The 15,823-nt window shown below is 42.0% G+C and overlaps 1 protein-coding gene across 1 annotated transcript; it reads left to right on the top strand.

The window, feature by feature from the left end:
- The first annotated feature begins 13 nt into the window (after window positions 1–13).
- tmprss6 (transmembrane serine protease 6) lies at window positions 14–14,398 on the top strand. Its single transcript, XM_076729018.1, has 18 exons — window positions 14–88; window positions 1,966–2,092; window positions 2,605–2,747; window positions 3,523–3,590; window positions 4,072–4,262; window positions 4,410–4,451; window positions 4,971–5,175; window positions 5,397–5,533; window positions 6,757–6,869; window positions 6,988–7,097; window positions 8,027–8,169; window positions 8,291–8,389; window positions 9,238–9,351; window positions 9,658–9,774; window positions 9,999–10,167; window positions 10,688–10,965; window positions 13,164–13,300; window positions 14,234–14,398. Exons 1-18 carry the CDS (start codon window positions 14–16, stop codon window positions 14,396–14,398), a joined length of 2,433 nt encoding a protein of 810 aa, XP_076585133.1.
- The last annotated feature ends 1,425 nt before the right edge of the window (window positions 14,399–15,823 follow it).

Below are 15,823 nucleotides of genomic sequence, written 5' to 3'. Positions count from 1 at the left end.
AAGGAGTGATGTAATGGCGCTCGGGCACGGCTCGAAGAAGTCAGTTTCATGTGAGCAAGGGGTCACTCCAGCTTCCCTGAGCAATGGGGTCAGTAATGCTAATACTGAAATAGCCACATATGTAGTCTGATGTTTCTCCCTCAGTACGTTCAGATTAGTGTGAGTCAAACCTGCAGAGTTGTCAGAGTACACTAGTGTTGAATAAATGCACCTTTTTGAAAATGTAGTAAATAGAGGATTTGTTTTGGTTTTGAATGTTTGCTCTGGCTGTGAACTAAAAGTTGTGTTCATATGGCTTTGGGCTCATGATGGTTTCACAGACTGAAAAGCCAATTAATACAGATGTAGGAATGAAACATATATAAAACATATGATCGAAAAAGATGCTGTGTCTGTCTTAAAGGATTATGGGTGCAGCTTAAAAGAGCTTTCAGTTTCCTGCACTTAAAAGCACTTCCCCTCATGTGTTTATCACACATGGTTTAGTCTATTTCTATGCCTTTTAATACACGATGTGAGAATGGGCTGAAAGGGGAGCTCAGCTGATTTCACACATCACAGTCTTTTTACAGGCCATGGGGATCTGCTAGTGTTTAAAAGCTTGAAAAAACCTCTGGGCATGTGGAGGTAGAAAAACGTCAGCCTCTGTAGATTGAGTTACATTGTTAGTAATGGAGGTTTTTGACAGGGAAGAAGAATGCATGGAATTAAACAAACAGACTCGATCTATACTCTCAATATATAGATATATTATACAGACTTTTGTTCATTTTCAACCACATTGTTTTTAAATGATGAGCTTTCTAACAGTGAAGAAACTGCATGTTGCGACACACTGCTGGTTTGCTTGTCAGAGAACAGGATGAAAGTGACTTTGCACAACCCAATACGTGCTATTTTGCTAATAATGCAGTCATTATCATGGCTCAGTTATGCTCTGAAACAGGCATTTAAGACCTGTTGAGACACTAATAGTAGAGAAAGTGGAAACACAAATGCTTTCTTTAAAGACAAAAAAATATTTTTGTGGCGTACATGCTATTGTTTTTGCTAAAGGGAAAATCACAACAGCAGTAAGTAATGGTTAAGTCAGAAATCAGGGAAGGAATCAGATATATAAAACTAATGGGAAGAAGAATACGACTAAAACGTTAGCTGCTTTGTCGTGGCCAATGAGAAATGTTAAAGCATTCCTTAAATGTAAAGTTACTGTCAGCTGTTTAGATCATGTTGGGAAACATTTCACTAGGGGAGAGAGACAGAAAAACCATAATAGATGTGTGGCTAATTATGATCTACAGGGAACTAATTTCAGTGCCTCACATGCTCTGATGTGCCTTCATTCAGACACGGTAGTCAATCAGACTTTATTTGTATTGCATTTTTCATACAAAGCAATGTAACACAAAGTACTATACATGATAAAAACACACACAAAAAAGAAAACATTTCCCACCCAACACATCCAAACTATGCTGACAAGAAATGAAGAAACACTATGAGAACTTTTCATGAATCTGCAATGAGGAAACAGCTGAGGTGGGATAAAAAATGAAAAAATCCATAATAACCAAGTAAAATTAGATAAATGATAATAACAGATTCATAAGATATATTATATAAATACTGAAATAGTCACTATAAATAATGTGATTTAAACCAGACGTGCAAGGTGGGAAAGTAAGAGGAAAATAAAGATAAAAATAATGAACGAGAGAATCAAATAATAAAACAGCTAAGAGGAGATGTGATGATGTAAAATACATAAAAGACATTAAAAAGTAGGTTTTGAAGAGGGAAACAATCAAGAAGATAAAAATTGAGTAAAAGGGACAAACCGAGTAAATCAGGCTAAAACAATTGAATAAAGAGAAATAAATAAAATGAGTAACGTTCAATGAAAGGCCGCTACAGACTGGATTTTTCTCCATTTAAGAAAGTCAAAGTTTTGTCTTTTGTCCACAGGTTGGAGCTGGTGGACAAGCCGTGGCTCCACCCACAAGGAAGAGTCGGTCCTGCAAGTGTCTCCTGGCCTTCATCATCGTCATCATCCTCATAGCTGCATTAGCCACACTGGCCTGGTACTTCCTGGGTAGGGAGCTTTTATTAATCTATTGATCAGTTTTTAGACATGATAGCGGCATTCTGTACAGATATTCATGTTTCCCAGAGGATCAATCCTACTGACTCTCTTGGACCCCTGACTTTTCCTCTAGAGCCACCAGCAGATGTACATTTTTGGCTTTTAAAGAAATATCTTTGGTGGGTTTCCAGGTTTTTTGGTACAGATCTGTATTCAGGGTCCCCAGAGGATGAATCCTGATGAAGATGATGACTTTTATTCCCAACAGCTTGAGTTGTTTCTTGTTTCCTGCTAATTAGCAAATGTTGGTATGCTAGAACGCTAGATTAAGATGGTTAGCATGGTAAATATTAAACCTGCTAAACATGTTAACATGTCTTTGCGAGCATTTTAGCATGTTTTAGCATTTAGCTAAAAGCACTGCTGCGCCTAAGCAGCCTCACAGAGCTGCTGCATGACTGCAGGCTCTTAAGTTTTGTTTATTTATGCTGCGATGATCCTCATACCTCCCTCTGTAACAGAATACAGGGTTTGGGTGTTGGAGGATCGAGTCCAGCAGCAGTACATAGCCAACCTGTCCATCCTCAACCGGAACTTCTCTGCTGATCTGTCCTCTCACAACAACCGTGCATTCAAGAAAGAGGCCAAGGGAGTACAGAAGCTGGTGAGCAGGGACCCTGAGCTCCCCTGATGCTGATGCACACTACAATAACTTGGTTCACATCCTCAGGGACCCAGAGTGCTGCTTGTTTTTCCATGTTGTTTTCGCAACGCAATTTAAAAACTATCTGACAACAAAGAAAACCAACAGCACTCCTGAAACTGTAAGGAGAGAATCTGAGGGAGTAACTGCCATGCTGGAGTATGTCCATTAGCGCTTTAAGGTATACTATGCAGGATTTTCCTAAAAAAAATAATCTATAGGTACAAAAGCAATCCATCTTAATCATGTTATGATGTATCTAGCAGCAGAGATTCTGCCTTCTGCCTGCATTTTTTCATTTTCTATTTATTTTGCTGTGGTTGGGACGTTTTTGGGCTGCAGCCTTCGGGCAGTGGGTATGTAGCCTCCAGCCAACAACAGCAGGCAGGTGAGGTCTGGTCCTTATAGAAAGGTAGCGACCAGGTGCCAGACCGTAAGCAACATGCATCCAAGAGGAAAATGGCAGTCACAGCACAGACAAAAGGCAAATATAGTAGCGAAAGGTGAAGAGGTGAAGAGTGACATGGGGCTTGTTTTATGTTGGACTGTTAGCTTATTTAGCTTTCTAAATATCATTTTTTTCCATTACAACAAATGTGACTTTCCTTCAATAGTAGCTTGCTGTGTCCATACAAGCAGTGCACTTCTGGTTGCACTCCTGCCTAATGAACCTGAATACACCTGTGGTTGTATACTCACATGAGAACAGGTGATATTATCTTCTTCTGTCTTTCAGGTAGAGAAGATAATGAAGGGCTCAAGTCTTTCTCGCTACTTCAACTACACCACTGTCTTCGCTTTTGGGTATGTGGATCTTTTTCACACACAATACAGAATAATAAATGGGGAGAATAGTAGCAAGACTGGAGTGACAGAAGTTGTTTACAGTAAATATTCATGTCTGCTAACATCTTGTGCTTATAGTGGATACTTTTATTTGATGGAGAAGAGCAAGAAACACCTGTTCAAACATAAGACAGCTCACTCTGTTACCACATGTTGAGGCTGCTCAATATTCAAAAAACTGCAGTTGCTCAAAAGGCCACTTGAGGCTTGCTCCAAAAGCAACCCAATCTCCATAGACCCCTATATTAAAATGCCTTTATAGCAAAAATAAACATGTTTACAGGCTTGTAAAAGACACTGTTTTGGTCTTTGTAGCTAACCAGATAGAGGACTGCTTCAAACACTGCTTTTATGAATGATAATAATCATTTGCCTCACGTATTTATTTTATTGTCTTTCACTGCTGTGTGAATTTTGGTCTGGGCTTTGCTCGCTGCAGGGAGGGGAGTGTCGTGGCTCACTTCTGGATAGTGATGTCTGTGCCAGGCAGCCATGTTGGGAGGGTCACGCTGGAGAAGGTCACCAGGAGCCTGGAGAAAGGCCTGAGGTGGTACAGAGGAGGGTCACAGGATGAGGAGACGGCCTATTTCAATGGATACCTCCTCCACCTCCCCTCGCTGTCTGTCCGTGGTGAGAGTGAGACAGGAGCACACAACAATGTGTGTGTGCATGTGTGACAAATACTAAATGTATGTGAGGAAAATGAAAACATGAGACACAGGGTACGATTTGTTTTACTTTAATTTCACTTCTGCCTTTTTGTTCTGCTCCCTACAGAAACCGACTCCAGAGTTATAGAGCTTTTGAAAGCCTCATTTGGTATCACACTTTGCTTGTTCATGATTTCTTATTCTGCGTGAATCTATTAGTTTTGATTGAACTGTAATTAGCATGCACCACAAAGTGTATTTCTCTGAAAACACTGAATAAAAGCAAATGCTTTTTCACTTGTAAAATGCATTTATGGTTGTTCCATTATGGGATTACTCCAAAAATAAAAGTCAGAGTTGCAAGTGTAACACAATAGACAGTATCATCTAGTAAGAGACATTGAAAAATTCCTTGTGTTGGTCGTTGGTCTAAAGCAGCAACATGTAGAGAAATCCAAATGGTCATTTGCTGTTGAGCATTTCATTCAATTCAGTAGCTCCAAACATAAAATCAAGGTAAAGCACGTCACTGCAGCATGATGCCGTCATTCATGTCCTTCCAGCTTTGACAAATCAATGTTGTAACCTGAATCTGGCAAAAATTACTTCAACACAAATCCAATGTAAGACCAGCTCGGCTTCTAACTCAAGTTTCTTTCTTTTTTTTTTTTGGCATCCTTTCCCCAAGACTGTTACCGCTACCAAAAGGTTGTATCCCGTAGCCCTGTGGCTCTCCGTGGCCCCGACACGCAGCGCTCCTCTTGCCTGTGGCACCTCCAGGCCGCCCACGGCTCCCAGCTGGAGCTCCACATGGAGTGGCTCCTGCCGGAATGTCGAGACAGGCTGCTGGTGTACAACTCCCTCACCCCCACAGATACTCACCTCATCACATCGTGAGTTGCATCCAGCCAGTCGTATATATATTTACAGTGACATAGCAGGTCAATATTGTCCCCCTGCTGAACATGATATCAGTCAGTCCTCCTCAAAACAGAGACTGTCAGTCATTGTGTCGGTTGTGATTAAATATTTACCGTTTTTATTCATCAGACGCTTCATTTAAGACATGAACCATGCTCCCACTGTATCTGTTTGTTTCCCTCTGGCCTCCCAGTGTGTATGGCTGCAGCAGACATGAGCGTGTGGTGCGTGTGCTGTCTACAGGCGAGTGGATGACGGTGGTTTGGAAACAGGGTCTGTACAACTACAAGGACCCCTTCTCTCTGTCTGCACAGGCCTGGGACCACCAAGGTAAGAGCAGCTTTTTTTTATTGATGGACTAAAGCTGGAGGAAAGGTGCTGGAGGGAATCGTTAGATTGCTAGACAGAGACAAAGACAAGACAAAGAGTCTGCAGTGCACAGTGGTGCTTTGAGCTAAATGCTAACACTACCATGCTCTTGATGACAGTCCAAAGATGCTGATGTTTGGCAGGTACAGTGGTTAGCATTTTCCACCATTTAGCATTCAGCTAAAAGTACCAAAGTGCTAGTTCCTCTTGGACAAAGTGAAATCTGAACCTCATGATGGGACTAGAGGAGAAATTAAATAGATAGATAGATATCACCAGAGTTATTGGAGTTCCTTCTGAGGGGGCATGAATGCATTTACCAAATTTCATGGCAATCCATCCAATAGATGTGGAGTGAAGCGTGAATTTCTGGACCGAATTTCATCCAGTGGATGAGTGAGATGTTTCACAGGATCAGTTTTGACCTGCTGCTGTGTGAGAGCAGAAATAAATGGACTGCCAAAATCTGTAGGCTTCACAAAAACACATAGACTGAACATAAAAACATTGGTAGAAAGTTAATGGAAAGCACAAGGAATAAACTTTCTTGATAATGATAGTAAAATTAAGATAAAAAGATAAAAATAGAATAAAGAGAATTTCATAAAATGGAAAGTAAAACACACAGAATGCATAGAATCAAGTGAATTTAAGTCAGTTTAGCTAAGATTTTAAAAGGCGTGTTGCAGTGAATAAGTGCGAGGCAGAGTGCAAAGGTTCCAGGGGAAGTCACAGCTAGTTCAAGGCTAAATTGAAGAGATAAGTTTAGTGACATTGACGGGGCTTTTTTCTTTTTTCAGTCTTGACATTCAGCAGAGGTGTAAAACTTTCCACTCAGCCAGACGCTTTTTTTTTTTTATTATTTAAGTGTTTTCTCAGCAGCTGCGCCCACTTAAGTTTAACCAGACTTAGTTAATGACATTTATTCTGCCAAAAAATGCAGCCTAGTAAAGCATCCCCAACATAGCCTATTAAAAACCACTTTGGACCTGATCAGGCGAGGCTGGATCCAGTCCTGCAGGCTCTGTTTTCCAGTAGCAGGTGGCATTCTGTCAAAGCCTGGATGCCACAGTAAATCATCCTTTGTCCTCTCAGTTTTCATCTTAAGTTCTGGAGTTGAAAATTCATTGATCCCACAGCACACAATGGTTTTATATTATGGATTCAAACACTCTCTTTTTCAGAGTGTAACTCCACTATAGAGCTCAGGGCAGTACAAGGGGTCCAGGGGACACTGAGGACACCTTTCTTCCCCAGCTACTACCCCCCTGACACCAACTGTACCTGGAGCTTTACTGTAAGACACTCATTATTGTGATTTATTAATTCCTTATCAACCCCTCATATTAATGATAAATGCATGTTTGCATGTGCACTTCAGTGCCATTTCTGTTTATTTTCTCGTGTGATTTCAGATGCCCAGTCTGGGAATGGGCTTGTCTCTGGAATTTGAGGGCTACGAGCTGAGCAGAGCCAGCTACAACCAGGTCTGCACCCAGGGACAGTGGATCATCCAGAACCGCAGGTAGGCTGTCCTGTAGTGAGTCTAGCTGGTCTGAACTGAGGGTGTCTTGGTCTTGATGGTCAGATTAAGCTGCAGAGTGAATGGATCTAACTTGCCGTCCAAGCCTCACTAAGCGGCTGACTTTTCTTTCTACAAAAAACAAAACAAAACACAAACTTTTGAATTTCAGATTGCTTTTATTTCCCAAAATGTCTGATGTGCAAATATTTTTTTTTAAAACTCTTTTTTTTTATCTGCCCTGTACATACGTGCTAGACTTTCAATAGTGAACAACTGAAAAGTCTGCACACCACAATTTATAAATAGAAAACCTTTATATCTGCACAGGTGTCTTAGGTCAAACCCTACTTTCTTCAGTCAGCTTACCGTCAGACACCAAACCAGATGCAGGCGGCAGCAATAAATAGAAGATATATTCATCAACAGACATGACACTGCTGCTACGATTAAGAGCTGAGTGGGCAGGAAAGGTTGTGTGCTGATGTCAATCTGTCACCTGTGTGTGGTTTGGTATCTGACAGGAAGCGTCTTTGCACGTAAAAGCTATCCACGCAGGTCACGATGTGCAGACTTTTCAGTTCATTTCGTACTGGATAAAAACACAAATGGACCAAATTACACAGTAAAAAAAAAAAAAAATGCTCATATCATCACATTATTCTATTCTGTACTGAACGACAGGGGGCAGCAGCGTTCCACATGAGCTTCCTGTTGAAACGCCCATACAAATGTTTTATTTTTTTTATTTCAATTTAGAGGCATTTTACATTTTTATTTCTATCAAATCTGACAAATCTTGTGTTTTTCTAACCAGTATTTAACCAGGATAGCTTTGTCATGAGTGCCTTAGACAAACTGAGAGTCAAACTCTTGTTACTGTCCCTGCAGGGAAACATTTCCACATTTTATTGTCTCTGTCCTTCTCTCAGACTGTGTGGCACCAGGGGCCTGCAGCCATACAATGAACGCCTCTTCCTGCTCTCCATGACGGCCACTGTTGTCATGACATCAGAGGTGTCACTCACAGGACCGGGCCTTCTGCTGCACTACAGTGTCTTCAACCTATCAGACCGTACGATGTGCATGCAGTAGAGACATTTGGAGAACTTAACTGCCAAGCAATGCTTCTGCAGTGTTCCCCTTATGTTTATGAACAGATCTGTGAAGTGCATATGTTCATGTGTGTGTCGCAGCTTGTCCAGGCCAGTTTCTGTGCACCATGAATGGGCTGTGTGTTCCTGCCTGTGATGGAATCAAGGATTGTCCCAACGGACTTGACGAGAGGAACTGTGGTATATGTTTATCTTTTAAATGAAGTCACACATAATTTGTTGCATCTTATGTTGGAACAGGAAATTGGCACATTATGCGGGAAGAAGGAAAAAAAAAAACCCCCGAATAGGTCAGACCACCAGACAAAGTCAGTGAAGCCCAAAGCATTTACATGTTGATGAATTCACTCTCAAATAACGTTGAGCTTGTCACAGATTTTGCAAAACCTCATCAGCATGCTGCTCACGTTAGCTGGCGGGTCTAAAAGTCAGAGGATGATGCTGATCTGATCTGATGGGCCTGTTCTTTCTAATTCTTCCGAATCCATTTCGATGCCAGACAGTATCTCACAATTTGAAACTTGTGAGATTTGGCAGCTTGTCAAGATACGATGCTATTACTGGTTTGGCTTTTTAGCTCTGGGCACTGGTAGGTCATGGATTAGCCATTCATTGGATACTATTTAATAGGGACTAACAGCATTTATTGTGTGATAGAAACAAATCAGAAAGTTTAAGATTTTTACATTTTGTTTGCATGCTTTGGTAAGTGGGCGTATGATAAGAAATTATGTATCATAAAAGCATAGATTGTATATAACAACAAGGGTAAAAACACTTTTATTTCAATATACTGTTTCATGACAAAACATACTCCTTTCCCCATTTCACCTAATTAAGACAATGAAATGTGTGTAAATGAAAAGCAGACTATTACGATGTCCTTCTGTTTTTATACAAGAATCTGCTACTTTAGTTCACATGACTGAATGCTATTGAGTATGGGGACTCACATGCAAGCTAGTACATTTCCTTGTATGTGTGTGTGTGTGTGTGTGTGTGTGTGTGTGTGTGTGTGTGTGTTCCAGTGTGTGTGGCACAGTTCCAGTGCCCAGAGGACAGTCAGTGTGTGGACTACTACAAGGTGTGCGACCAACACCCAGACTGCCCTGAAGCAACGGACGAGATGAACTGCACTGATGGTAACAAGCTGAAATCTACACATGTGCACGCACACACCGTCGTGTATACATAACCATAACCAAAACCACTACTTGCTGAAATATCACCCTAACCTTAAGCCCAGTCTTCATCCTAAAATTTAATGACTTACATTGTTGGGACCTGCATTTTGTCCCCATAAAGAAGGCGAGTCCCCACAATGTGACTGTGTAAACAGATTTATGTCCCCACGACGTAAGAAACAATTATACAATCACAAACACATCGCATCACAGTTATTATTTAACAGCAGCAAAGCAAAGACTTAAACATGTGTGTGTGTCCAGGCGTGCAGTGTACAGACATGACCTATGTGTGCGCTGATGGAACCTGTCTGAAGAAGCCGAATCCAGAGTGTGACTTTGTCTCGGACTGCCCCGACGCCTCTGATGAGAAACAGTGCGGTGAGAAGATAAACACATCCAGTTTTTATGTTTTTAATCTCACTTTGATTCAGTTAGTGACATATTTTGACTTGATACTTTAAAATTTTGTGCTCTCTTGGACAGGTTTCTCAAGATCTGCTTAAGCTTAAAGTCAACCTGCTTTTTTAATAAAAATGAAATGCATCCATATTTGCACGTGTGTTTTTAATACAGTATTCCTGTGTGCGCGTGTGTGTGTTCAGACTGTGGCCTCCGGCAGTTCTCCAGTCGTATTGTAGGGGGGACCAATGCCACGGAGGGGGAATGGCCATGGCAGGCCAGCCTGCAGGTGCGGGGTACCCACATCTGTGGGGGGGCGCTAATCTCCAGCCAGTGGGTGGTGTCTGCTGCCCACTGTTTCTATGACGACAAGTAAGTGCAGGAGGAGAGGGGAGGAAGTGGTGATCGAGGTGTTAGTATGTTCAAAACAAAATTTCAGCACTTTTTAGGCTTGCTCAATTTTGTTTCCTCTGCACGTTTTTAGAGTCGGTCCTGCTGTTGTGTCCCGGCTCTCCAGGGTTTAGCAGCCTGTTTGACTCAAAGCCAGTGCATTTATGTATTTATAGACGCTTGTGTCTTTCAAAGCCAGAATCAGCTGGCTGGACCACAGCCAAAACTATAGCTGCAACATCCTGAGGATTAACAATTCCTCTCTCTTAATGTTCCTTGCGTGATGATTAAAAGCTTGTGCAGCATTCAGTGAGTGTGCATGGGGAAGATTTTGCTCTAAAATAGAAACTGGGCTTGTTGGCAAGTAATGGCAACAGTCAACAACTGCAACTATGTGTAAAAATCAATATATCATGTGTTATTTTAGTTTGTGCAACAGAAAGAAATAAAAATCTTCTTTATCGCCCCTGTAACGCATAGCTCTCTTTTTCTCCTCCTGCAGTCTCTACTCCCCCTCGGTGTGGACGGTCTACTTGGGCAAACTCCTGCTGAACCGCAGCAGCCCGACCGAAGAAGTGGTGCGAGTTCAGCGGATCCACCTTCACCAATACTACGATGACGATACCCAGGACTATGACCTGGCCCTGCTGAAGCTGGACCGGTCAGCCTCCATGCTGCTGGCCGGGCATGCTCGACCCGCCTGCCTGCCTCCGCCCACCCATCAGCTGGACCCGGGCCTGCTCTGCTGGGTCACCGGCTGGGGGGCTCTCCGTGAGGGGGGTGAGGAGGGAGAGAGGGAAGGGGGGTGTATGCTACCCATCATCACAGGGTGCATGTTTAAAAATAGTGGGAAAAAAGTTCCAAAAAATCTACTCTTTAAAATTAATTTGAATTATTGATGGTGTCTGGCATCAAGTAAACATGGAGTGCATTAAAGAACAGGATTGAGTTGCACCAGCTTTTCATAAATCCATCACCACATTTGTGTGTTAAGTCCTCCCTGAGATCTTCTTATCGAACTAGCTAGCTTCAAACTAGTGATAATTGCTAAATCAGGCTGCACATTAACAACTTCAGGAAGACAGCAAAGACTTTCATGACATAAATCGACTTCTATAGTGCATGTGGTCAAATCAAAAGCTATCAACTCTGTAAACAGGAAGTCACTGCAGCATCCTAACATGCAGCATAACTGCCAAAAATAAAGAGGGAGCTTGAAAGATAAGGTGATCTAGAAGACTGAGCAGCCAATTATTGTTGTATTCATACTGACTCTGTTTTAGGTGAGTCCATGCAGTTTAGTTACTCAGACAAAAGCAAGGCAAAACTAGAACAAGCCATTAGGAGAGCTCAATGGCTGAGCCGTGTCACCAGGCAATCTGGCAAAGAATGGTGAGGAGAACTTGGTTTTTATCCTGTGGCTGGTGATTGGGGGATTGGCTGCAGCTGTGGTGGCTGAATGGCAGGAGGATCAGGTGTAGGTGAGCCAGGATTGAGGAGGAACCACCCAGTCCACACGCACACACATGACAGACACAAGGAGATGACTCGAAAGACACAAAGGGAAAGAGGAAAAACAGGGAAACACAAGGATGGGGAGGAGGAGGAGGAGGCAGAGGCGTCCTAACAGTTTGCACTCTTAGAGTTTTACAGTTTTAAGACATCCAACATAGAAAAACACAATGTTAAAATGAAGTAATTGTTTTTCTTTTCTATCCAATTAATCATCGCATGGCACCTCAGATTTGTCTTCTGACCCCTTGAATAGGTTACAGCTCAATACAAATACACAAACTATTTGGAAGGACTTGCAGTTTGTTTCAGGACTACATGTAAAGAACTTTGTTATTCATTCATCCTATTCTAATTTGCATTTAACCTGAGGCTTTGCTGTGTGTGACTCAGAGAAACACATCATAATGCAAGAGACACTTTCAAATGAAACAATGCAGTTTTATAAACATGAACCATTTTAAGATGGACTTTTATTTCGTTTTTGACTTGCAGGTTTATTTCATAAAGGCTGATGTTCAGGTGCAGTACTTGTTTTGCTTTAAAGTTGTCTTGTCAGTTACAGGATGAGCAGTTTTTCCACTGGCTTATGTACCAAACAGTAAAACGTAGTGACCTGTTTTCACAGGAAGTGATTTTAGATATCTTGCGCAGTCTTTGAAAAACCCTGTATCGTTAGTGATGCTTTGACCTAACGGCCAACGTGTGGGGAATCTTTGTGGGGATGGTAATGTAGAGGAAAGCAGGTGCGCTATTACTGTATGATAACTGAGCGAAAACACATCAGATTAACTCATTTAAATTAAAGAGGCAGTAGCGTAGTGGCGTAGGTGGAAGTGTGTGGGTTGTGGTTTCTGGTGAAAGATGAAGCAAGGCTGCTTGAGAAAAGGTGTTTGAAATCATCTACCAGCACCCACAGATTCATAAAGATTCAAAAGATGTACACGGCTTTGTAACTTTTGAGAGAAAAAGCTTTGGCAATTGTGTGTATATTACAGTGTGGTTAAACCACTAAAGTGTTTTCTTTTCACTCTAGGGATGAACATTTTACCAGCTCTTTTGTTCACTGCTGATGGGAGACAGTGTGCACATAAAAGTGCAAATACAGCCATGTGGGCTATTTTCAGGCTGGTTATTGTCGTGTCTTAATTATCAATGTTTAATGATTTCTGCTGAAGCTGAGGAGTTTATATGACGACAGACTGCAACATATTTCACTCGGGTTTGTGTGCTTTGGTGATGTCTACAGTTGACATCCAGTGTGTGAATCAAAACTGAGTAGTGAAGATGTCAGTTTTAGCTCTCTGTAGGCTTAAGAAGTGTTCTTCTTTTTCAATGTTCAAATGTCAAAACGAGAAGAAGGGGGAGGTGAATGCCGACTTTTGGCTTTATCTTGAAAATATCACTTATGCAGACAGAAAAGACTGAAAAGAGGTTGTTTACTGGTTCCCCTTTTACCTCTCCAGGCCGTGCTAGTAATGTGCTGCAGAAGGTGGATGTTCGCCTGGTCAGCGAGGAAGCCTGTGTTCGCTCCTATGGCCATCTGGTCACTCCCAGAATGCTTTGCGCCGGTTACCGCAGTGGAGACAAAGATGCCTGTCAGGTACACAGAAACATACATGCAAAACCAGAAGATATTTAAAACTGCACTATAATCAATAGTTTTATATCAACAATGGACTGAAGCACTACGTGAAATAAAAGGTGACACTCACGGTGAATCATCACCTGACTCCACAGTCCCCTCAGCTATACAGAGACTTTTAGCATCTTTGAACTCATTGTTTTGGTTTTACTGTCTTGGTTGACTCTGGCTGCTGCAGGGGGCAGCTCTTTAAACCCACTGTATGTGACTTGACCAGCATCAAACAGCAGACAATGTTCACGACTCGCTGGTGAATATAGCAGAGCATTTAGCAGCTAAGGAGCCCGCAAACCAGAGCTGTAAGTGCAGTGAATCTCAGACTTGCATTTGTTGGGACGGACAGAAACATGATTCCAAATGCTAATGCTGCTTTGTGTCTGCTGGATGTGTGTTGCTTGCCAGCACATTCAGCATGACAGCTTTATCAGGTGTCAGTGTTGTGTTTAGAGCTACAGTTGCACTGCCCCCAAGTGGCAAAAAAAGAACTAAAGCGAATTCATTCAGGTTTTAAACACATTTCCAAAGACATTATACAGATATTAAACATCCTGTTAAGTCCCCGTGATATTTTATAGCTGACATAAATATCAGTTTGTACTGTATGGTTTCAGTATACGTAAATGTTGTACGTCTCCAAAACATACCCTGCTAGCAGATGCATCTTAATGTAAATACATACAGTATGTGTATATATGTTGGGTGCATCCTGACAGACCTCAGGATGGGGAATTTGTGTTAGTACTGGCCATAAAATGTGTTTAATGGCCAGATGTCCAGGCACCAAGTGATGTCATAATTAAGCCACCACTGTTGGTCATCAGTATTGTTAATCATTGTGCCCATTTTGTGCTGCAGAGACATTAAACATGTAACATTGCTTGTCTCTGTCAGGGAGACTCTGGCGGTCCCTTGGTTTGCCAGGAGCCGTCGGGCCGCTGGTTTCTGGCCGGGGTGGTGAGCTGGGGCAAAGGCTGCGGGCGCCCAGACTACTATGGCGTCTACACTCGCGTCACCAGGCTCACGGACTGGATCAAGCAGGTCATCAGCAGCCCCTGAGACACTGGCCATCTTCATCATCCTTACATCAATGTCCTCATAACCCAACACTGGGTGCAAATGAGGATGATATCCACATGAGGATAAAAAGTGCTGGCAGATGGTTGGAAATTGCCTCTCAGCCAGACAGTAAGGTGCTAAAGCATTAAAGGATTTTTTTTTCCAAAGTCATGGGGTAATAAAGCTAATATAAATCAAACTTATTTATGTGGCACCTTTCAGAATTGACATTGTAAAGTATCCAACATGCAGTAAAAAGAGACAAAGTAGAGAAAATGAAATGAAACGCTAGTCAGAACAGTAATGGGACGCAAATAAAGTAAGATCTTTTTGTTTTTTTTAGAAGCGATTAAGAGGAGCTCAGTTTTCAGAAGTAACTGAAATGTGAAAATAGTGCACAATACAATAAATCTGACATCCTTTGCAAAAGAGCATGTCATCCCTTGTTTGATCTGCACAGACACAGCGGAGCCTTCAGCTAAACGCTAACATCAGTCTGCTAAAATCTACAAAATGACGACAACAAAGCAGGTATGATGTTTGTCATGTTCACCATCTTATTTGCAGATAAGTGCTAAACACAAAGTACAATTGAGGCTGATGAGAATAGCTCACCGCCGATTCACACACCCACTGCTAGCATGGCTAAAGGCTACTCCATGTGCACGGTGCATGGGACTGTGGCTGACACCTCCCTCATGTGGAAAGCCGTGCAACCACAGTCGAGTCAGTACTTCATCCTTTGGCATCTTATTCATGAGATACTGCTTCAAGGTGGAAGTTTAATATTCTCATTCACAAGCTGCTTTTGAAAGTGTGAGGGGTTATTTACGGGCTCTGTGAATCGCTGTGTCCGAAGAGAGACGGTTTTTCTTTTCAGCTGACTTAGAATGAACAACAACAACATTCACAAAGGGACTGGGAGCAGGTGCCAGGGCCTGGCATCACTCTGCGTCTGGATGTTCATGAGTCATTGTGACTTGTAAACAAAACTGGCTGCTCCAGCGTTTGTCCTCAGAAACTGGATTTGATTCTGCTGAAAGACAAGCAAGGTCCTCAGGAGACAAAGAAACACATATCTATCTATCTATCTATCTATCTATCTATCTATCTATCTATCTATCTATCCTCCTCTTTGTCTCATTAACTTGCCCTCTCCCTCACTCATCCATTTACTCTAAAAATGAGCCCTAATCCTCTGGGGATATTTCAATATTTGGAAGTTCCCATTTTCAGTATAATTGGTATTTTATTAGGCTGTAAACCATAATGACAGTTCTGCTCTATGAGGCATAACAGCAGTGTTAAAACTGGCCTCTGGGGGCCACATGAGCCATCCATCATGGCAGTTGGCTATACAGTAATGTTCAATGCTTTCAGATGACCTTTGCTGTTTTCTGTGGAGCATGTTTTATGGGATGTTTT

This window comes from Chaetodon auriga, chromosome 4 (assembly GCF_051107435.1).
Source record: "Chaetodon auriga isolate fChaAug3 chromosome 4, fChaAug3.hap1, whole genome shotgun sequence".
In the NCBI taxonomy this organism is placed as follows: domain Eukaryota; kingdom Metazoa; phylum Chordata; class Actinopteri; order Chaetodontiformes; family Chaetodontidae; genus Chaetodon; species Chaetodon auriga.
The sequence above is the reverse complement of the archived record's forward strand: the minus strand, read 5'-3'. Positions and strand labels throughout refer to the sequence as shown.